The following is a 23953-nucleotide window of genomic DNA, read 5'->3' as shown; positions in this document are numbered from 1 at the left end:
CTATTTATAGGTGTCTGATCCGAGCGCTCAGCCAATGCGACAATGGCCTCCCATTCCAGTCACTGTAGCTGCAGCTCCAATCCGAACTGAGAAGAGCTGAAGGGGGGGAAACGTTTTCAATAATAGCATCTGCAACGATAACTCTTAGAATTCTGACCTCCTTGTACACACCATGCTGTGAGATGATACCAGTGACATCTGCTCTTAGTTTATCACCAGCATTTTATTTGACAGTGAGTGGACTGAGTGCAGGGAGGCTTTGAGCTCCTCTCTTTATATAGATCACACACCCGTGGCCTCGCCTCCTCACCCCGGCCCATTCAGCTCATTTTCACAGACTGTCACTTTTCTTGACCTGGGACCCAGAAGTGATACCGGATGACGTGTTAATGGTGCATTGACACATTGTAAGAACGTGTTCAGTGTCAGCAGTGTGTCTCACTTGAATATGTCGCACCTACTGCTGTTGACAACACTGAGCTTAGTTTCACAAACTCTTTAGAGCTAACACCAGTGTAGTGTGCAAAGTAGATCGAAGATATCCTTTGATGCAGTTCCTTCTTTGGCCTGTATCCTGTATTTCATCTCATTTTACCTTTTAGGAATGAAAAGAATTAGTGTTTACCCTGTGATAATCTGTTTCACTGACAGAATGGTATAGGTACATTTACCTTTTTAAAAAGAGGACATAAATAGTGTACTTTGTGTGCTGTGCCATACTGTACTATGAAGCATGTGAGATATGTGACTAAAGATGGCAGTAAACACTGCCCTGACAGGTCAATAAATTACACTTTAGGAGCTGGTGATTTCCACAATCTCTCATCATGTCTTGTATCGAATGAAGACAAGAAATGATTTCCACACACATCAGAATATCAAAATTGACAGTTGATAAATATTTTGTTGGTGAAAGTAGGTCAATTCTAGCTCAAAATTCCGGTCCTTGGATACAGGCTTTCAAACAGTTCAGGTAATCAAAACCTTTTGTGGGTCGAAGAGATTTGAAACTTTGATAAATTCTTCAAATCTTCCATTTTTGTCATCTGTTGGACTGGTAAACTGTTTTTACCTGCATGCTACATACAAAGTACATCTATTACATTTTTTAAAGAAAAGAAATAGGACATCATTTCCTATTTTTCTCCAGTATTTATTCATTAATCCAAGGACCTTTTTGAGAGCACATATCTTATTGAATGGACAAACCATCTGCAGTCGGTATGAGACTGCATGTTTTGTTCATTTCATAACATTTATAAAATACATGTACCGTATGTATTTCACACCAGTTACGTTGCATCGTATAAGATATGTTTAATGCATTGGCTGGGGGCAGACTCATTTTCAGTGGCTACGTAGCCTTAACATTGTCATGGAGTTTGAAAAAAAAAAAAAGTTCAGACTGCATTTAATATTGTTTTAGGTGGGACTGGATTGCCCAACACAAACCCCACTTTGAATGGTCATAGCAAGTACGCTCTAGTGAGTAGTTCAAAGGTCAGACTGGTCAGCTGGAGGAAAACTGCCTGATTTCTTCATATTAAGAACTCTTAAATCACTATTCCATCTGTGGTGGCACTCTGGGTCAACCCTCTCCTGGCATTTTTTAAAATCATTTAGACAAAGTAAAAAGAATACTGCAGACTCGATAACCTCACTTTCATCGAGGTAATACCATGCCTTTCTATAGCTTAGGCAGTCCAGACTGCTCTGTGGACAAAGGGCACTTTAAAGTGATTAAGTGCTTTAACCTTCAGTCTGCTCTTGATATTCTAAACCGGTTATTCAAATCGTCTTTGTGTGTGCCTGTGTTTCTTTTTTTTTCTTTTTTTTTGCGAGCATGCAATACTGTATGTGCTGTATGAAGCATCATTCACCTGTCACTTCCTAAAGAGGACATAGTTTATAAATATCATCCAGTAGAGCTGAGGGTTGGGGGCTACAAAAGGGCACCTACAATCTCCCCATTGTTCACTGGCATCATTGTTGGTCTGACCTCCCAGCTGCTCAGCCATGGTAAGTCACTCACTGTGTGCAGGATGCTGTTTGATGGTGCAAGGATAGTTTTGGGCTGCAAGGATGCTACATTTATATTGGACAGATCATCTGTAAATTCTCAACGTTAATTTAACAATTTCTGTACTTAACTCAATAATAGGAAAAACAGGTTAATTTGAAAACATCTTTGGATGGAAAGTAGCTTTCCGTTGCAGAGGTTTCATTTTACTGCACATTAAAATGTGTTGCTATGTGCAGGCTACATTTAGCATTATTTAGCTAAATGATACATTCAGCTAAATTACAAACATCATATTCAAGAACAAATAATCACATGCAATGTTTATGCTCTTGTGTGATTGCCCAAATGCAATTTCCCACCTCTTATAAACACATTCTTCTGTGATTCTTAACCCAAACTGCCATGTAGTGTAGTGTCTGCCTCATCTCTTTTCCTTTCTTTCTGCCAAAAGGCCCCGAAGAAAGCCAAGAAGAGAACAGCAGAGGGAGCCAACTCGAATGTGTTCTCCATGTTTGAGCAGGCTCAGATCCAGGAATTTAAAGAGGTGAAAGCTGCTTGACCTATTTTTTCCCCCCACTGATTTACATTTGGCGGGGGAACGACACGCCCAATGTGGGAATGGCGTAAGAACATGCATGTTAGTGTTTCTGTCTTAAAAACACACAGCAACACATTCAGAGGTTTCTATTTCTATTTCCCCTCTACATCCTCCTCTGTCTTTCCATTTCCATTGTTCATCATCGTAGTATGCCCACCTGTCTATTTTCCTGCCCCTGGCTTGTCAGCAGTGAGGCTTGTGGTATGCTGGTATGACGGTCAGTGGTGCCCAGACATCCAGACTGTGTCATCAGTGATTAGGCTGCAGATAAACTGCTGGGCATGCCCTGGATGCCAGGCTAAACCTCGGCAGGGGGGGTGGGTAGAGGGGGGATCGCAGGTTATAAATACTTAACAGTGCTCATTTATAAAGATGGCACACAAAATATTCCAGGAAAGAATCGAAAACTCTGTGACAGATTGTAATTTCTCTGTCTGAAGAAGTGGGCTGGAAGCATGAGGCTGTAATCTGTTTTTCAAGGCAGAGAGACTCATTTATGTGTACTGTACTTTGACCTGTGCACTGACCTCAGGCCTTCACCATCATGGACCAGAACAGAGACGGATTCATCGACAAGAACGATCTGAGGGACACTTTTGCTGCTCTAGGTATGTCAACATCCCTCACGTTCAGTCTTGCAAGATGCTGTGAGTTGATTCGTTTTTATTGCAGATAAAAGACCGTAGTCATGAGCTGCAATGCAAAACAGATCAACAATACTCAAGCTCCATATTTTTCTGAATCTGCTTAATCTGATTGTGTCGTATGTTCATGTTTGGTGCCGTAGGGCGTCTCAATGTGAAACAGGAAGAGATTGACGAGATGCTCAAAGAGGCTCCTGGCCCAATCAACTTCACCGTCTTCCTCACCATGTTCGGTGAGAAGCTGAAAGGTAAGGACATACAGGCTAAAGATGATTGTTGACTGTTTTAATGTCTTATATTCTCTATATCTAGTATTTATCGGATATAGCCTATGTTTATATCTAGGTGCTGATCCAGAGGAGACCATCCTCAACGCGTTTAAAGTCTTTGACCCTGAGGGGAAAGGTGTGCTGAGGAAGGACTAGTAAGTGACTTTGACACACTCTTCACTCCACGTCAATTTGCAATATAGGCCTACAAATTCATCGCGAAGTGATATGTAAGCTTTTCACTCACAATTTACGACCACGTCTGACTCAGCAGTGGTGTAGTCTACGTGATACGCAGGTAGGCCTGTATGCAGAATACCCACTAAGAAATCTCCAGGATCTCCATATACCCACTTCAAAATGTGCAATGATAAGCAACAACGTATTTTTGTGACAGAACTTTCACTTGAGATATTTATATCCACAGATATGGGGTTGTGTAATGTGAACTAAAGCAAACTAAACTAACGCTGCAGAACACGCAGAGAGACTTTTCTCATCTTTCATCGACCCGCTGAGCGTAGTGCGTGCGTAGCGACCGGGCCCAAATGCTCCGCCTACACTAACGCCAGTGTCCTCCATTCACCACACATTTAAGACAAATATAAGTAGCCTATTTTATTTTGTCCTCGTTGCTTTGGGGTCAACTTTTGTGAACCAGGCTTAGGTCCCTGATGTGAAAGCCCCCTTACTGCTTTATATTCCTTTATATTTTCGATATATTTTGAATGTCATCTGTGTTTTCCTTCTCATAGGATAAATAAAGGCTTTCCCACCATAAATTGGTGCATAAAAGTGTATCAGAATGCAGGATATTAGTCTTTGATGCTCAAAATAACCCTGGGGGAGGACACTCAGACTCCCAAAAAGGCCCATTCTGAGCCAGGAAAAAAAATAAATGTGGCACAGTATACCCACTACAATACATTAGACTACACTACTGCGTCTGAGTCTGACTGCAATGATTCATCCATTAGGATCTGCACATTTCCTCCTGGTGTGAACAAGGGATCTCATACAGTGTTGTTTTCTCTTTTTTTCCTGTTCAGTGTGACACAGATGCTGACAACACAAGCAGACCGATTCTCCCCTGAAGAGGTACATTGTAGTCCTTTTATCCTAATACTCATTATTATGTCTGATTGCTTAGTGTGTCGTGTGTGGGTGATTCTGCCACGCACAGCACCATGACGTCCGTCTGAATTGTCGTCAGAAACATTTTCATAAAAAATAAAATAAAAGTTGAATCATCATCCCACCTTTTCAAATTGCTGAGTTATTGTCTTTGTGAAGGGCTAAAGCTCTTATAAAAATGATGTTAATATCTGGGTTTGTTTTGGGTTAGATGGAGCAGATGTTCGCTGCGTTCCCCCCAGATGTGACAGGGAACCTGGACTACAATAATCTGGTTCACATCATTACCCACGGAGAGGAAAAGGACCAGGAGTAAACCTTTTTTGTCAACGTGTTCATCAAATAGAAAGTCCGTCTTTTGCCGGTACATGACTTGAATCTGGCCCACTGCCTTGAAGGAGATATGGACTGTGGTTTATTTATCCATCTTTATGTTGGCTGCATTGTCTATGCACAATACTCACCCAAGAGCGCAAGAGGATCAAGACAAAATGTTCTCTTCCAGGCCCCAAAAAAACGGAGTGAGCTCCATTTCTGCTTCATCCATACAATGTTTCCACGTTCACCTGAGACTAATTAGATTATTTTCCGTTGTCATTTCGTACACTCAAAACCACCTGCCTTTATTTTTCATAGAAAGTATCCATTTGTAAGGTCTGTGCATGTTCGTCTAATAAAAGTTTTCAAAGACAGAAGCCAATTGTCATTCTGATTTCTGAAAAACAAAATTCACAACGGGGGAAAGAGCAGTACAAACGGTACAGAGACAATGCAAAAGAGGTTATATTCCTGTGAGTCATATGTTTATAGGATCACATGGCTATACCAGCTAGTCTTTTAATTCCATGTTAGGTAGTAAATGTGTGCACTTGAGAATAGTGGTTGATGGTCCACTGAAATCCCCATGAGATCAATCCGAAACGTGTGTGTGGCATTGTTTGTGTGTGTGCACCCATGTGTATTTGCGTTCATATGCATGCACAAAGTCATATATATTGTGTGCGTACATTAAAATGGTTGGCTACTGAAACAGAGGGCTTAAGTGAGACAAAGCCCTGCTGTTATTTTAGTTCTGTGATGATGTGAAGAGGGTAATGCTATACTGTGGAGTTCATGCGGCAGGCACACAATAGGATGCCACCAAGTGATCCTTAGCGCCCTCACCAACCCCACTTGCTAGACTTTGGCGGGTGAAAATCCCTGGTTGTTGGCAGCTGGAGGGTCCGGGGCAGCGGGGGAGCCAGCTTGTCCACCCCAGACCAAAGTTTGCTTTCTAGAGAGGAGAGGAGATATGTAGGGAGTGGTGAGGGATAAGTGCTTGGATTAACTTGGACATTTGAGCTCACATCATGCGCCCTGTTTTAACAGTCTCCAGAAACAGACTGTGGCCATTAAAGGAGGGGAATTAGGGCACTGGGGGGAAAAATAGCACGTTGTGCCTTTAACCTTAGTTGTACCTGCTATTGCAGCTGAATGAACCGTTACCATTAAAGCTGCTCTAATCACAATTTGTTGTATTAACGGTGGATGAAACAACAAAATTGTAATGTGAAAACGATCATTTGTAGTGACAAACCCACAGAGAATTGTCACCCAAATCTGCTATTGCTTTCAGCTCTGCGAAAGCGTTTTAGCTCTTTGTTTTGGTTTTAAAGGTGCAGTAGGTAAGACTCATGTGAAGAGGGCCTAGAAAGATGCTAAAATGAATAGCTGTGGATGCATGGAGGGGCCCATAGAGAATGCCTTTGTACAGGGCCCAGAGTTTTGTGCTACGCCTCTGAACCCATTAGCCATAACAAATTTAGCTGTTAATATGCTAAATGTTTTGTTTTCAGCTAGGTGTGGGGTTCCTTTACCCTCAAATGGCTAAATAAAAAAATGCAGCTTTAATATTGATAAATTCACATGTCAGATGCAACATGGACTGTCTCAGTATGAATTATGCAATTCAAATGGATCTTTTAGCATTAATATAAAAACTGCATGGAATTCTCAATGACGAATTTACCGTACTGTATGCTACATAAAGAACCACCATATGATGCCGTGATGAGTTTATTGCCACCAGAAGTGTTTAAAAGGCACTTGTACTTCATCGATAAAAAGGAAGGATGTGACTGCACCATTTTCTGTCTGATCAGGCAGACTTGATCGAGCGTGAAGAAGACCTGCAGGTCTCTGTTTCCACAGCTGCCTCATATTCTGTAACAAATACACATACAGTTTATGGTGGAACATGTGTATATAAAAATGGTTAGAAACAGTATTGTTAGTTTTGGTCAAGAAGACTATCACAGTTAGCTTTTTTGAAATCTTATCACACAGTTTCACTGTAAGGTTAAAGGTGTTTCATACCTGGTAGCAAGTCAGAGTTGGCCAACAGCATCTCCTCAGGAACCAAGTACTCGTCTTCCACGTTGTTGGCCTGGATCAGCATGTTACTAATACTCTCCTCAAGGATACCTGAAGTAAAAAGAAGGCGACAACAGGGGTGTTAAAATGTGAAAAATGTAATTTAGGGCCATGATTAGGGGGTTAAGAGTACACCTACTGGTGAAGTGTACGATGTTGTCAGAGTTGACGATGACCACATCTTGCATTATCTTGTCTAAAAGGCCACTGATGGCAGTCGTCAGCTGGTCCCGAGTCCTCTGAACCACAGCACACTGCTTCTCCAGGGAGTCTGACAGACAGCTATACTTCTCCAACTCAGACTACAGCACAGAAAGACACAGGAGGAAAAAAGACAGAGCTGTTTTAGCTGGTTTTTAAGAACCAAGGGTATCTAATCTTTTTATAAAGTATAAAACCATTTTAAAATATATCTTGGACAAAGCTTTGTCAATAAGAGGCTTTACCAACACTGGGATATACAATAAATTAATAGGCAACATTACTTAATCAAAGCCCTTTTGTCTTTGAATGACATCATACGATAGAGAAACCGATCCAAGCTGAAAAACCCAAACAAGCAAGATGTGCATGTGACATTCTTTTCATTTACTAACTGTATAGTCATACATCAAGTATTAGATAGACTTTACTGTACACGTCAAGTACTGTAACTTTTTAAGTAACTAAGTAAGTAACTTGTTAGTATCAAGTTGTTCCTTGCAAAGTCCAAGTCTTCCTTTGACCTTAGTGTGGATTTATAGGCCAGGCCTTGAAGACTAAGATACTGTGAGATAATGTGACAGTATACTGTATGTATCATATACAATAGTTGCATGATCTCAGAAGTAGGGTCAGACTGAATCATGTTCTGATCTGTACAGGATCAATTAAATGTTCAAATTAATTCTATAAGAATGAACAAAGATATTTTTGGATAATTGCAATAGATGCAACGATATATAAACTAAAGATAACAGAACTGTGTTGCCCACCAACAGCAGATTGTATATCATTGCTGTTTGGTAGATTTTCATGTTTTTAGCTAAATCCATAGCTCATAAAATCCATCAAAGTAGTATCAAAAATATTTTTTTTATCAAGCTGTTTTTTTGAGGTCCATAAGCGTCAAGATCATAGAGATACAAGGTTTATACCTGAAAAATGTGTTGCTTGGAAACAGCTTGGATCCAAGTTTATTTATACAATAATTATATGTTATTATAATCCTAGTCAGCTACAGTGAAGCACTGTAACAATATTTATAATAGTGACATAGTTTGAAACTATGAAATGGAAATAGCTACTGTATTATGTGATCCGATAGGTCAGACAGTGAGACTCACCTCTAGATCCTTAAGAAGGCTTTTAATCTGCTCATCATGTCCTTTGTTCTCTTCCTCCAGGAACAGGATATCACTCTGAAAGAGAAACACATGCGTATCAAATTATAAAGTACACTAGGTTAAACTGTGTCTGTGAGTATTTGTTAACAGGACATGTGCATGCCTTCATCTTGTCTGTGCAGTTCTTCAACATGTTCCTTCTGTTATGGAGCTCGTTGATGTAGCTGATATGAGCAAAATTCTTCTGTTCATTCTGAATAAACATGTTGCTTATGTGACGCAGGTCTCCTTTTCCGGTGAGCTGCACTAGTGTGCTGTGTCCCTGCAAGTACATCTCCAGCTTCTTCACTCCATTCTCATATTGCTGCTGTTTCTCTGTAACAGGGATATAAAGATCACACACTATTAACAAGTCGGATTATGTCTGAACATGAAATTTAATATTAATTAAAGATGGAAGCCGAGCCTGTTTAAAGCTTGATTAAGATTAATATCATACTTCTCTTCTTGGAGTCTTCATCTTCTTCCAAGGGTATAATTTCCTGGAACTTTGTCTCCATGAAAGTCTGCCGTTTGGTGTCATGGGCGATGGTAGTCTTCAGCTGCATCCTTCTCTTGGTGAAATGAACCGTCTCCACCTCGATGCACTCCCTCATCTCCAGCATTCGGATCTCGTCCTCTGACCTGTAGCACAACACAACGCAAACACACATCAAATATCAAACGCCCCCCAAGTTTTCCACATGCACTCAAACAAATGAATTACCTCTGGCTGAAAGCGAGGTCAAACCTCTCCCCCAGTTCCTCTGTGATGTTTTGCTGTGTAGCCAACTGTCTGTTGAATTTCTTTTCGATATTGCACCATAAGCCTTTCTGCTGTAGCAGGTGAGCAATGTGTTTGCGGTAATCCATGTTGCTGCACAGCAACTCGTCAAACTTAACAGTGTCCTACAGGAGACGAGGGAAGAATTGGAGTTAAGGCTAAAACCTGGGACTATTCATAGATTTGAGCATTTCAAATTTCCCCTAGAAGTCAGTGCATTAGACTGTTATGAGGGACGTTCATTTACAGTTAGGGCTTGTAATAAAGGAATAGTTTGATATTATTTGGCAGGAATATAGGTTACTTATTCTCTTTTCCAAGAGTTAAATTAGAAGATTGATACCACTCTCATGTCTGTCTGTTAAATATAAGGCTACAATCTGCAGTCTGTTAGAGTAGCTTAGCAACAAGCCTGGGAAAAGGTGGCAACAGCCTGGCTCAGTCCGAAGATAACACATCCCTCCACTGGCACCTGTAAAGCTAACTAACACATTACTAACTAACACATTAGTCTGTTAACATGGAGTTGCTGGACTATTTCTTGGCTGGGTGCAATGACTTCCTGGAGAAATCATAACCCCCTTTCAGTCTCCATGCTAAGCTAAACTAATTGCTTAATTTAACGGCCAGACGTGAAAGTGGTATCAATCTTCCAATTCATCCAACTCTTGGCAAGAAAGCAATGATGTGTGTTTCCCAAAGTTACAGATGATTCCAATAAGGAATTGATTAATTGGATTGGGATTTGAATGAAGCTGACATTGTCGCATGAATGTGTGTATAAAGCTAAGTTTTTTTTAGCATTAGTACCTGGTTGAGTTTGTTTTCTAAGACGCGGATGTGTTTCCTGAGGCGGCCGTGTTCCCCTTGTTGTTTCAGGATGCCACCTGGGACTGTTAACATCTCCAGAATCCTGCTCTCTGACACAATTACCTGGAGCCACACACACACAGGAAACAAGACACAATACATACAATGCACTCTGTAACTATACAGACAGTGACAGGTTTTCTTTTTTGTTGGCTGTAGCACATTGGCTGACTTTCATCTTTAAGGGTTCCTGCGGTGAGGAAACTGCAACACTTTCAATATGTAAGTTAGTCCCCTGCGATGTTTGTACAGTGCAGCACTACAATGGGGCAACCACTCCTACTCTACAATTCCTATACTGTTCACCAAATATGTAGCTATGTAAATTAAATATATAGCCTAAAGTTGAAAGTCAACTCCTTCATTGCCAATCCAATCCAATGTGCTGTTAACTAAATGAATGATAACATGATGATTTGGTTGAATGCTAAAACCGGCTACTGTACATATGTAGCTACCCTACTGCCACCCTACTACGCCCTGCTATGCCCTACTACGCCATGCCCTGAACTGCTACAACTATTATTTCTAGTGATAGTTCCATTGTCTTTATTGTTACTATAATTGCCACTGTTCATCATACCCCCAACCTGCACTGGCAGATGTCTGCCCACCAAGAGCCTGGGTCTGTCCGAGGTTTCTGCCTGAAAGAAAGTTTTTCCTCCCCACTCGAGGTTTCTGTCTAAAAGGAAGTTTTTCCTCTCCACTGTATGGAATGGCTCTTGGGGGAATTATTGGAATTGTTGGGTCTTTGTAAATAGATACAGATAGAGTGTGGTCTAGACCTACTCTATCTGTAAAGTCTCTTGAGATAACTCTTGTTATGATTTGATGCTATAAATAAAATTGAATTGAATTGTTGCATCTGATCATAATAATACAACAGTCTGCTACTACACCGTCTGCTACCACTGGTATTAATACTACTGCACTTCTACTATTACTGTTTCTGTGACATCTACTTATATAGCATAACATATATCATATCTCAACACAAACAGAGCTGAAACACACTAAAAACAGTATATGTCTGTCTTGTAGTTTACCTCCCTATCCAGAGAATCCAAATGATCCTTCTGCTGGCTGATGAGTTTCTTATATTGGTCATTTTCCTCCTGCAGGTTGTTGTATTGCTCCTTTAAAATGTCGGTTGCCATTTTTTATCTAAAGCTATGAAAAGATTCAAGTTAAAGTTAGTAATTAGTTTTTTTTATTTTCCACTCTCGATTCCACACACAAGTAATTTGGAAAATAACTGTATAAAGTTTTAACGCTAAAATGTCCAAGGATAATGACCTACCTGCCAGATATGGAGTCAAATCCTGATTAAATAGTTGGGAGGAAATCTCGCTTCATCTTTCTGTAGTACTCAAACTGTAGGCTAAAGCATTTCTCAGTTTCAAACATAAACATTCCAAAAGAGACTGTTTATTTACTGTTGAAGTGCCAGGGCCATATGAGTAATAATATTAATATTATATTACATGTGATAGTACAACAATAATAGTATATTTTTAAATTAATATGATTATGTTGGATCTGAAAGTAAAAGTATAGGCACTTAAATAAAACATGCTAAAGTGGACTAAATGCTAAATGTCGTTAACTCACTGAAAACAATAACAAACTGCATCAGTAGTGTTGAGTGGTAACTCTCACTGAAACTGAGTGTGTATTAGTTTGTACCAGAACTCCACCTAGTGGCCATTAGGAAAAATGAAAGATGAAATAAATCAAATGGGCATCCACAATGATGAACAAGGGCTGCACTGCTCACAGTATCTAGTATATATGTTTTCATGAAAAATAAAATTTACAGGCCTAATAAATATTAAATCTCAAGTAATTCCTCAAAAGCAAACCTATAAATCATGATGCAACAAGATAAAAATGATAGCTTCTACATGCAGAAATCTTGTTGAGAGGACATAAAACACATAAAAACCTGTTTCAACCCACGATAAGGTCCTTATAATCTCACTGCTGAGCACCACTCACTGTAAATCCCTGTAGGAATATTACACCAATCATTGATCAGGGGAAGCCTTTCAAAGTGTGCTGAGGTTGCAGTTAACGCTCTCTCACAGGTTTATGTTGAGATTTAATTCAGTTCTTTAGTGGCATAGTGGCAAGTCTACATCCACCATTGAGAAATAATAGATGAATTTCCTGTGAGAACTGCTGATTTGTGCGGCGTGTGTGTTCACAGAGACAGGCCGACTTGAGCTGTGATGAAAACAGGTTAGGTGTCAGTGTTCCTCATTCGATGACAGTGTTAGTGTAGTATCTGTAGAGTATTTTTTTTTAAATATGTTGGGCTTGTTTCTAAAAACGGGCATCTGAGCTGTTGAATGTTGTATAATGTCAGGGCCATTTTTTGATCCCAGTCCATCAGGACACTGCCAAGCATACAAGAACATTTTGTGACATTGTAGTGATTGTTTTTGTGCAAAGGTAATTGAGGACTGATTAATAATAATTACTGCATACACATTCAATTATTTTTCTATTTTGCTTTATTTATTTATTTATTTATTTTTTTATCTTTTACGAACTCCTCCTAAATCTCCGGTTGCAGAAATTAACAAACCGCTCCCGCACAGTGGGCCTCCTCTGGGTCTCCCATCTTACTTTTTCCCCGGACTCCACACACTCCACTGTCTCCCTGCTCGAGTAGCGTCTCCTCCATCCCGGGATGAAGAGCCTGACAAACCTTCTCCACAACAAAAGCCTAGTGGGTTCACTCCCCAAGTCCTGCTCCTCCCTGAAATAAAAGGCCTCCTGACTCTGCAGCCACTCCTCAAGCACCCTTACTCTTTCAGGCCTGACATTCATCTTCTGCAGGTCCTCGAAGCCAAGAACTGTTTCCACCTGAGTTTCCTTGCTATCTATTTCAGGGATTTGATTCTGCAAGTACTTGTCAGCAAACTCGGTGGCTGTAGATGTTTCAGAGACGCTGCTGGTGACCTGTGTCTTCTGGCTGATCAGGTCATTGATTTTTTTCTGAAGAGTCACTATGTCTACTGACATGTTGTCAATTCTCTTGCAAAGGTCCTTGTTTTTCTGGATGAGAAACTTGTTGGCCCGGTGAAAGGATTCACAATCTCCAGGGGAAGCGCTTTGCTCCTGGGAGTCTATCTCATTGGCCTCCGTTGTTTCAGGGACACAGCTGGTGTCCTGTGTGTCCTGGCCCATCAGGCAATGCATCCGTTTCTGCAACGCCTCCTTGTCTGTGGTTAGATATTTGCTTCTTTTGCAGAGGGCCTTATTTTTACAGAGGAGGAACTTATTTGTTTTGCAAAGGGATTCAAAATCTTTGAGTGCTGTAGTGTCGTCCATTTGCTAATTGTTGTTGAATAAGTTTTGCAATGAACACTGCCGGTTGTTGCAGTTATTCTGTGAGTTTTTTTGCTCCTCAAAATGTGGTGCAAATGCTCCTGGTGTGGCCTTGGTTTTAACCAAGGCCCTTCCCTGACCTGGAAAGGAAGGGTGTTCTAGAACTGTTTTCTGTTCTAGAACAGCTGATTAGAATTAGTTCAATTAATTGTGAGAATTCTGAAACCTGTTGTCTATGTCTAGTGAAAGCCATTACACTTCACCAGGGCTTTGGGTAAATAAAGAGCCTCAAGTGTGCATGTGAGGAAAAAAACACATCACAAATCAAAGCAGCACCGGAAAAGCGTGATTTGATGTGGTAAAAAATTCCAACCTAGTCCTGTATTACAACATATAAATAACTCTGCATTAACTCTGTTATCTCAATCTGAATTAGATTTAGTCACTGAAATGGTAAAACTCATAACCTCCAAGCATCCACAAAAAGGGGTAGGTTCAGCTGTCTGAGGGGCAGTTGCAAAAACATAATAACACCAGCTGCATACAGTGGGGCACCAGCTCACAGAAAACTTTCTAGCATGTAGGCACCATTAGTGCACTGCATTACATTTTGTCCACTGGAAGGACACCCTAGAGGGCACTTTATAATGTTTGATCTAGCAAAGGTGCATCCAAGAGGGTGCTTTTGCTGCGTTTTCTTCGAACATGGAGGCGTCGCGGGTCCCATGACCTTTCCGGGGCGGCCCTGAGCATAAGGCATGGAACTGGGCCTTGATCATCTTAGCCCAGGCTCCAGTCCTGTAGGGGGTTCAGGTTAGAACTCAAAGGTCAGTGGTCTTCAGAGAGGGATGGCAAGGGTACTCAGACACCAAGCAAAACACCATCAAACTAATCATATAAGAATACTCTTTTTTTTTTTTTTTTTTTTTACATCTATTTGTGCAAATCAAAACCTTAGTGTTATATACTCATGATACATTTGAGTGAACAGAGCCTGTCCACTTGACTTGAACTCAATGTGGGCTGCATCCAATGATCTTGTAGTGACAATAATTATCTGCAACAAGATACGAAAAGACTTCATTGATAGCCAGGAAGGAAGAGACAAAAGACTCAAAGGCTAAGAGGTAGGAAGAAGGTGCACAGAAGGTTTACATTGTTCAATTTACACCATTAATGAATGATGATGACTCTTAACCCCCCCACCCTCACCCCTAGTCACTACACTTTGCATCGACCTACTGTACATCCTGGACTATACACCAGCCCATGGCACATTCTGCACTCAATCCATTCAGCCTCTTTTTTCTTATGTAAACAGCTATTGTGTTTATATTTGTTTCTGTATTTGTTTATTTCATATTAATGTTCAATATATATATAATTTATAAATAGTTTGTTTGTTTATGTATGCGGTAACAACCAAGATAAATCCCCAGTATGTGTTACCTCCTTGGCAATAAACCCTTTTTTGATTCTGATTTTCTGGTTCTGAGGTATAGGCATACTGGCACATGGTGAGTCTTCAGTACCACTCTCTGCCGCTAGATGTCGCTGGTCCCTGTGTGTAGCCTAGTGGGCAGGCAGGGGGCTGGATGTGGGCTGTTGGAGACTCCAGGGGGGCAGCAGGGTATGTGTGTATGAGTGTGTGTGTGTGTGTGTGTGTGTGTGTGTGTGTGTGTGTTTGTTTAAGGCTCGTCGAGCAGCAGGGGAACTTGAAAACTTCAGTGCGTTCAGCGAGGGAGATATCTGTGATCGGAGGAGTCAGCGATTGGGAGCTGAATCGGCTGCTTTACAGTCCAGCTGTGATCGACAAAAGGAAGACCGGTCCAGTTCTCAACATTGGAACGATTTCCGGCCAACATGGATGATTTAGGTAAGTTCGCTCGCCGTGAACGCAACATTTACACGTCGCGTGGGAGTGTAACGTTATTGTTTGCGGAAACACGTAATGCTGGCGTTAGCAAACGGAGATTTTTAAAGGAGGTTGTTGACTACAGCTGTCTGTTTGGGTCAGCAATGTATAATGTATATATGTCCAGGTAGGTGAAGTTCTCCTGGTTCAGCTGCGCTTAGCGCGAGGTTATGTGCCCAGAAAGGCCCCGCGTGCTGACATGAGGAAGCCCTGCTATCGGGCTCGTTGCGGTAATTAGCCCAATTAACAAGCTATATGGGCTGTTAGTAGTAAGTAAAAAACGTGTGCAAGAGGACGTGGTGCTCTGTTAGTGCACTGACAGTGTTTCTCGGCGAGTTATTCATCTTACAATTCCCCTACATCAATTAACCGGGCATGGCAGGCTGGTGCAGGGCTCGACTAACTTTTTTTCTTGCTCAAAAACTAGCTGACATATATAAATTTGACCACTGTTTAATTTGGCATTTGATAAGACACTGGCCCATCGAGCCCTTCCTGGTGATTGCCAAGCTCACATATGTGCCTCTACTGCAGGTGGGACGGTAACAGCTGGTTTCAGTGATCAACAAAAAAACTCTCCCATTTACACAATAATTTAAAGAGTAATTCCAGACTTTGAATGGTCATTATGATGTAGCCCATTTAAAGCCCCTTGCAACTCATTTTCATGATTTCAGCCGATTGTCACACCAGTGCTGCTCACACGTATAGCACACAGAAGCAGATACATCCAGGAGAGCTGTGCTAAATGAACTTAACTCAGTAAATTATAGCACACTTGATGACAGCAGAAAATGTAATGCCTGAGAGCAGGTTGTGGTGACAGGGAGGTTGTGTAGAGCTCAGCACAATTGTTGATGCACACAATAGCCTGGCTCTTCAGATTCTCTCTGTGGCAGTTCCTTTTGCTATTGTTTTAGTAGCTAAAAAATTGTGAAATAAACCCACACTGTTTTATCTTAGCAATGGTCATAATTAAATTGCTGCTAACCATGTGAAATATTTCACAAATCTCCTTCAATGGCATAGAATAATTTATACATGCAACTATACACACCCCCTTGATGTGCAGCCTAATTATACAACAGAAGGAAACCACTGTTTTTAATTAGGCATGCACAGTGCTATAAGGATCCGCTTTTCTTTTTTTTTGGTATTCATTTACAAGCATTGACTGTACAGTTTGTGTTTACAAGGCTTTGACTTTTACCCTGGCAACTGTAAGGTTAAGTTTAGCAGGACACTTGTGAAGTGTACTGAAGGAGTCAGGTTCATTGGATGCTAAAAAAACCCACTAGAATGCATTCATAAAGTCAAAGATGATAAATGTCTTGCAAAAGCCATCCAAAAAGTTTCACCCTCAGTGAGCTGCTTGTGGACTTGCATTCAGATAAGAGATACAGCTTTGTTCTACAGTAACATATCTTTCTCATTCCAGGGCAAAGCTATTTGAACTGGCTCGGTTAATTTAAAAAAATTAATTTGACTACAGTGTGTTTTTTTTTAGTTGTCGGCATCATGTTTTCGCCACAGCTGGTTATATACTGTATCTGTATTTGGACCAAAACCCAGCTCTTTGGTTGACATCATGGTGGTGAGACTGTACCAAAAAGATTAGTCATTCTATATCTAGTCAATATTTATGGATACCTTCTCAACTTACGTGGGTGAAGGGCTTTCCTTAAAGTAGCTGCTTAAAAAAGAGCGTTACACAACCCCTGTGTAATTATCATGTCACAGAGTTGTAAATTCTGTCATCGTTTTAGCAGACACCTGTAGAACTGTGGCGCACAAACTCTGAGAAATGTAGACCCTTAGGGATGGTGTTGGGATGAGAGTCACTGAGGGACATTTTTGCCTGTTTTTTTAGTCTGTTAATGAAAATTCAAAGTGTTCAAGTTTCAAAATCGTTTAAATGCAGTCAGGGATAATAAAAAAAGGCACCTTCGAAAGAGCTGAAGTGAGGCAGTGCAGGCAGTCAGTCATTCCCTTCAGACCCCAGAGAGGACAACTCAACCTACATGTATTTTTAGCAGAGGAGTCCTTCTTCTTAAGCGCTGAGCCAGCAGCACCTAGAAACCTTCCACCAACCGGCTCTTCCATCTCTCTTTTTTCTTCCACTTTCCCTCACTTATTATTGTTCATTCCTTACAGTCTTCCCATATTCATTCCCATATTGCCCTGACACCAGTGACATTAAAGCAGTGACCCTGACTGGCAGCTTTGCTTCTTCCCTAGTCCATATCCACGACGTTCCACATCTGGGATTGCTCTGTTCCCGCCGGATTTCCCTCTTTTTGGCCGGATGTCCGTCACCTTCCGCTTTCTTTGTGTTGGAATTTTAAACTCCGGTGGATTTATGAGGACTATGGTTAACTGCTCCTCAGATCTCTGCAGGGTAAATCGAGACAGCTAGCTAGACTATCTGTCCAATCTGAGTTTTCTGTTGCACGACTAAAACAACTTTTTAACATACACACGTTCCACTAAAACTAAAAGTTCCTTCCCGAGGCTATTTTGCAGCAGCACCGGTGCTTAGCAATGATCGACGATTGTGATTGGTTTAAAGAAATGCCAATAAACCAGAGCACATTTTTTCTCCCATCCTGGAATACTTTGTGGAGGAAGGTCTGGCAATGCAAGACTACTTCTTCCCTAAAAGCGTCTTTTTCTGTGATCTGCACATGTGCACGCTTATCCCCACACTTCCTTCAGAACCAGCCGTGGGAGCAGACTAGCGCTGCTCGCAGGCAGGATGTCGGGGTGGATCAAGCCCACATGTAGGGATTGGGCCACAGCCAAAATGTATCCTCCTTAAACACTGCACTGCCCCACCCTCTCTCTATATCTCTCTCCCTACTCCCCACCATTCCTGTGGCGAACCAAGGAAGCTGCAGGCCATTGACAGTTTATAGCTGGCTGTGTGCAGGAGAGCAGATTAGCCTTTAGGAAGATTTGGATCAAGGCAGATTGTGATGCTTGATCGCTTGCAATTAAGAGGTTTTTAACTCCAGTCAGTAATGAAAGTCAGTCTTGGGAACTGGATACAAAAGTTTTCTTTATTTATATAATTTGTGTCTCCTTTGATTTGTGGAATCTTTGCCATTTAGATGCTGTGGCATGTTCTGAGGCAAACTTGCATTGACCTCCCCTCCTCAGCTATCAGCGCTGCCAAGCGTTGCTCCTTGCTTCAGTGCTCTGGGCTTGCACCAACAAGACATGAATGTCAAATAGCCTCCAAAGTGAACTTCCTTTTACTCACTTTGATCCGCAGTACCTTTCAGTATTTCCTTTTTATGCCTGCAAATACAGTCACTGCTCTATTTCTTTCTCACTGATTTGTTTTTACTGTCGCTTTAGTGGCATCATTTGAAGTGAAGTGATTCCCCAGAGCCCTGTCAGCACAGCAGCTGCAGCGTTGGAAATGTCACTCAAGGAGTGGGCGTGGGCAAATTAGTTTTTTGACTTACTCCAAATGAGATCTGATGTAGCCTAGATACTCAACCAAGTCTAAATTTAGGTTGGTTCATTGTTTATAGGCTACAGCAAAAGAAACGTGACATTTCCTCAACATACTCTCTTGGACTTTGAAACGGATATCATTTATGCCTGAGAGGTTGTTTTTCATACTATCAGGGACACAGTTTGTATAATAACCTTATTTACCTTCTGCCCACTAGCAATACAGCCTTGTCGGACACTGTTGTTTCAATAGTCAACCTTCTACTTCATTTGACTTATGATGCAGTGATGGATCAGTAACTCTGCAGTGCATACAGTGCAATATCTAGTGAATTAGTTCAAATTCTGAAGGAGTCTTTATGGAATCTAAGAAGTAATTTGGCAATGTGCATAACCCTCCTTTTAGAAGTCCTGAATGTGATTTAAGGGGAAATCAGTATTAGGCAAAAATGCATATATGACTTTTAGATTCTGTTAATATGATCAGAAGAATTGATCTTCTATAGAAAGAGAGACTTTATATCAATAGTTTGATATATTGGGAATTACACTTATTTGCTGTCTTGGTGAGAAGATTGATACCACTCTCATGTCTGTATGCTTAATATGAAGCTACAGCCAGAAGCTGGTTAGCTTAGCATAAAGCCTGGAAACCGGGGGAGACAGCTAGCCTGCTCTGTCCAAAGGTAACTAAATGCTTACCAGCACCCATGAAGCTGATGACATTATATCTTGTTTGTTTAATCTGAACCAAAATCCAACTGTTAAAATGGCACACAAAAATAAAGAAAGTTCAAGGAAGTTAGAGGTTACAAACAGAGGGCTTGGATTTTCAAAAAGTATTCACCAAAACATTTTACCTGGCAGAGATGTTCTAACAAAAGTCGTTACTAGAGGCTAAAATAAAGGATATATCTGCCTCTACTTCTTGAATTATGACCAATCTTTTTTTAATCTGTCTCTTGCAAGTCCCCCAACTTTAAGGAAATCCAACACTAAATCACTTAGGACTCTTTTAAGCGAAGTCAGTCCGGCCTTGGAAGTTCCCATTATCTCAAATACCTGGCAAGTTGTTGTTGCAAATTACATCTTAATGCAACAAGGGGCAAGCCTACACTAGATGATACGGCATGGCATATAAATCACACACAGAATCAATGTAGCATCTGAAGGCTTGATAGAATCTCTTGTATCTCCTCCAGGGTTTGTCCATCTGGTTGACTTTAAAATTTAAATGCTGCAGGGCTTTGAGACATATGGTGTAAACACACACACACACATATATATATATATATATATATATAACCACAACCACGCTCCTGATCACAGATTGGTGCGGTGGACAGACAGCTCTGAGGAGGAAGCTGACTAAGCAGCGACAGCTCTACACTCAGCCACCATAAAAACAGCCTGCAGGGTCCACATTGAACAGCTACTGTAGCTTTCTGGACCCAGGGTTTATTCGAAAATAGGGCTTTAAGCCAAAAACCATATTTAGACTCATTGGGCCAGTTTCACAGCCTAGTCCAAGACTAAAATGCCTGTTTAAGCTGTCTTAACTCAAAGTTAGAGCTACTCTAGGACTAAATTGAAACTGAAATTAGTCCTTAATACTGATATCTAAATGAAGACTAATGTACATACCAGCCAGTAGGGCTGCAAAATGAATTGCAATTTTATCGAAATCGCAATATGAACTAGTGCAATTTCCAAATCGCAGGGGGGCGCAGTATTTGTTAAAGGCTGAATATGTGTCAAACCATTCTAAAATAAAGTATTGTGGTGCTGCAGAGACATCCCGGCCTACAAATTGTATCCTACAGACTAAAGAAAAAAAATCTTTGTTTAGTACAGATCCTCGCAAAAGGATGCAAGGATTTTATTTTTTTATATATTTTTCAATGAAAATGAGAATAATGATACAAAAATGATCATTCACTCCAACATGGTGAATCATATCGCAATCGCAATATACTGTACAACATTAAAATAGTGACATTTAATGAGTGACATAATAATGATATGAAATGAGTGAAAATAAACTCCTATCCTTAGAATGATGATATATACCATTTGTGCTCAGGTCGTCATCTGAACTGTCTAAATGGTCATGGTCTAATCTACCATTCAGCTGTTGCTGGTACTCTATTATTCCAGACAACAAGTCACTCAATCTTTTTCTTTTTTGGTGGTCCACTTACAGTCTTAAATTGCTCTCTTCTAATCTCTGCATTGATTTTTATTTTTTTAAGATATTTTTTTTTGGGCATTTTTGGCCTTTTATTTTTATAGGACAGCTGAAGACATGAAAGGGGAGAGAGCGGGGGGAACATCAAAGGGCAGCAGGTCGGAGTCAAACCTGGGCCCGCTGTGTCGAGGAGTAAACCTCTATATGGGTGCCCGCTCTACCAACTGAGCCATCCGGGCGCCCTGCATTGATTCTTTTTAAAGCTAGTTTAAGGTTCATCATCGGAGTCTATAAAGGCAGATATCATTTCATATAAATTATGTCACAAACGCATGAAGATGAGAAATCCAAAATACTGATTATAATGTAGATATCTCACCTGACGTTCTTGTGGTTACATTTTCGTTTGCATTGAATTCACTGCAAATTGTAGCCTGACTCAGTTTGCTTTTAGAAGCGCTCTTTCATACTCAAGTTTTTTTTAAACAAATTATTTTTTCCCCTGCCATTGTTTTGTCTCCAGATTCACATCAGTGATTGTGTTTTCTTTTTCATAAGTTTTTTTTTTTTTAGGAGCACCATTAGACCAACAGCATGTGCTCATACTTAACCTAATGACTCTTAACGCAGGTGTTCTCATATTACCTCCATAGTCTCCGACTAACTAAGCCAAATTTAAAGGCATATTATGCAGTTTCTGTTTTTTGTCAAACAGCGACCCATAGCGTTGCTGTGGAGTACTTGTATTTAACGTTTGTGTCACGCAGAGCCGTCTCTACACTCACGGCCTGATCCCCTCCCCCCTCTATACCGCTACCTGTTCAGTAGGATGGAAACTTCGGACATCGAACAGGCAAAGAGACACGAGATTTGGCGACGCGCCACCTACCAAACTTGCATTGCTGTTTTTGCTGGCGGCGTCCCTATGGCGTGCTTTGCTATTGGGATGATTGGCCCTACTACGAGTTTGTTTACCATCGAAATTACTTTGAAGCTGTTATATTAAGGTACAAATCTGGCATAGTGTGCCTTTAAGCCACCGTCATGGAAGCTGCTCAAATGTTGTAGTTTAACTAGTACACGTTAAGGCCTACTCCTGGCTCAATCTAAACCCTGTCTGTGGAACAGGCATATTGGGATTCAAGTAGTCTCGCATTGCCAGACCTCCCTCCACAGCGCTGCGGAGGAGGGTCTGGCTAGTCCACGCAGCATGACCAGCATGTCCTACAGTATAGTTACTTACTGCATGTACCAGTCATGTTCCTCTGAGCTCAATAAGCCCTTTTTCTTGGGCAGCTTCTCCTCCAGCCGGACACACGTCTTGTGACAGGAAATGCCCTTATTAGTGACCTCTCCGTTGTAGTAGTAGTCATGAGGATTCTTTGCTGCTCATCAACAGAATAGCCTGTTGGTCACAGACATCGTGTTAGTCATACTAACTGGTGGACATGCCTCATCCTGTCCTATTTTTTGTCACTTCCTTAATGTGAGCGGAAGGAACCGGTTTGCTTTGGTCTCATTAAATCCTGTATTTCTTTCTTGCTGTTTCCCATTTTGTTTCCTAGGCAACCGGGACAGCTCATTAGCTTGATGTAGCATTTTGTCAATGAAGATATAAAGCAAAGTACGGAGGAAACCGGGTGCAGTTACAACACATTTTGAAGTATGTAATGGGTAGATATATAAGCTCTTATCTGCCCCCCACCATCCTGCTGTGGTCTGATGAATTGAGTTCCCTGCTGACTTTGTGAGATTCTCATCCCAGCACTCTGTCGGACAGTGACTGACAGCTCGGTCGATGTGATGCCGCTGATCCTCAAGCTGTAAGAGGAAAACAGCTGGTACAACAGTTTTGCACCAAAGATAAATATACCACAGTATTTGAATTTGAATCAAAATTAGATTGGTAGCACAAAAACGAATCAACCCCAACGTTTCAAAAGGTAACCGCTGTTGAAATTGTGGTCCTTTGCTTCAGTTCCATGAATGCTTATTTGTCATATGAAATTGAGCTCTTACGGTGTCAGAGATGGCCTTTTCAAAAGCACCTGCATGGCTTTGTTTAGGCTTTTCTCTAATTGGCTCTTGAATGTCATTTTTCTAAGAGGTTGTATGGTTGGCATGGCTTCAGGCTTAGATAACACATCGCTGTTTTATTAGGAAATGGGTTTGTGCCCAGCAGGTTTCCTCTGGCCACGTGTTTAAATAGTCACAAACACACTGCTGCTACTGCCCTATTTGGGAAATAAAGCCACCACAATGCAGGCCTTTGATTAATTGGGCAGTTGGGAGGGTGGTGGTGTGCGTGCGTGCGTGCGTGCGTGCGTGCGTGCGTGCGTGCGTGCGTGCGTGTGTGTTTGTGTGTGTCATATTGCTTGTGCTGTAGTTGGATTTACAATCAGCATCTGGTTTGTTAAAGAGGATCAGCCAGGAAGCCCGATCTAGACCCCACTAGGGTTAATGACAGCATCAGTGGTGCTTGATTAGGATTACTACTCCACAGGTTTATAGGGGTGTTGGCTTTAGAAGAGTTTACACACACACACACACACACACACACACACACACACACACACACACACTGGCACCCATGCCGAGCTGACTGTTTTTCAATGGATTGATTTGGCCTGCTTTGCAGACCTCACAAACCCTTCCCTCCATCCTCTTCCCTCTGTCCTCGTCCTGCCAGAGGGGGACAAAGAGCAGCTTGTTTCTGGTGCTGTGACCTACTTCAACCCAGAAAAGACAGAACCAGACAGAACTGATTAGGAGAAGGGGAAAACTGTCCATTCAGTCAGCCATCTACTTTTTTTCTGCCACTTAACCGGGTCTGGGTTCTGATTTTAGTAGTCTATATCCTTGACATTCCTCTTCCAGGATTGCTCCGTTGCTGCAGGAAATTTTAAAGGAAATTTAAACTCCAGTGGATTTATTAGGACTATGGTTAACTGCTC

At 41.2% G+C, this 23953-nt stretch overlaps 3 protein-coding genes across 5 annotated transcripts in view; 2 read left to right on the top strand and 1 right to left on the bottom strand.

Annotated features, from left to right (window-relative positions):
* The first annotated feature begins 1945 nt into the window (after positions 1-1945).
* myl2a (myosin, light chain 2a, regulatory, cardiac, slow) lies at positions 1946-5363 on the top strand. Its single transcript, XM_028575364.1, has 7 exons — positions 1946-2019; positions 2475-2567; positions 3154-3229; positions 3409-3513; positions 3611-3689; positions 4584-4632; positions 4880-5363. Exons 1-7 carry the CDS (start codon positions 2017-2019, stop codon positions 4982-4984), a joined length of 510 nt encoding a protein of 169 aa, XP_028431165.1. The 5' UTR covers positions 1946-2016; the 3' UTR covers positions 4985-5363.
* A 1320-nt stretch (positions 5364-6683) lies between these two features.
* LOC114553667 (coiled-coil domain-containing protein 63-like) lies at positions 6684-22274 on the bottom strand. The gene is made up of 11 exons (XM_028575000.1): positions 22243-22274; positions 11399-11479; positions 11145-11268; positions 10039-10161; positions 9172-9353; positions 8905-9089; positions 8569-8780; positions 8406-8480; positions 7220-7382; positions 7024-7131; positions 6684-6870 (listed from the first exon to the last, which is right to left on the bottom strand). The coding sequence occupies exons 3-11, from the start codon at positions 11253-11255 to the stop codon at positions 6806-6808; spliced, it is 1224 nt and encodes a 407-aa protein (XP_028430801.1). The 5' UTR covers positions 11256-11268; positions 11399-11479; positions 22243-22274; the 3' UTR covers positions 6684-6805.
* The window catches only part of LOC114553666 (paxillin), a 30961-nt gene continuing 22015 nt past the window's right edge, over positions 15008-23953 (top strand). For 2 of the 3 annotated variants that reach the window (XM_028574997.1, XM_028574998.1), the window contains exon 1: positions 15008-15310. In XM_028574997.1, coding sequence (XP_028430798.1) covers positions 15298-15310 — 13 coding nt within the window. In that variant the 5' untranslated portion in view covers positions 15008-15297. The remainder of the gene's footprint in view (positions 15311-23953) is intronic. The other variant, XM_028574999.1, reaches the window with a different exon arrangement.

The sequence above is a fragment of the Perca flavescens genome, chromosome 4, assembly GCF_004354835.1.
Source record: "Perca flavescens isolate YP-PL-M2 chromosome 4, PFLA_1.0, whole genome shotgun sequence".
Classification (NCBI taxonomy): domain Eukaryota; kingdom Metazoa; phylum Chordata; class Actinopteri; order Perciformes; family Percidae; genus Perca; species Perca flavescens.
This window is presented reverse-complemented; position numbering and strand designations above follow the sequence as displayed.

Coding starts and splice junctions, on each gene's coding strand:
- myl2a (XM_028575364.1), top strand. Junction 3,690..4,583: donor GGTGTGCTGAGGAAGGACTA/GTAAGTGACTTT, acceptor TTTCCTGTTCAG/TGTGACACAGATGCTGACAA. Junction 4,633..4,879: donor ACCGATTCTCCCCTGAAGAG/GTACATTGTAGT, acceptor GTTTTGGGTTAG/ATGGAGCAGATGTTCGCTGC.
- LOC114553667 (XM_028575000.1), bottom strand. CDS start 11,255: ATGGCAACCGACATTTTAAAGGAGCAATACAACAACCTGCAGGAGGAA. Junction 9,090..9,171: donor GACCTCGCTTTCAGCCAGAG/GTAATTCATTTG, acceptor GTTGTGCTACAG/GTCAGAGGACGAGATCCGAA. Junction 6,871..7,023: donor CAACTCTGACTTGCTACCAG/GTATGAAACACC, acceptor TATTTGTTACAG/AATATGAGGCAGCTGTGGAA.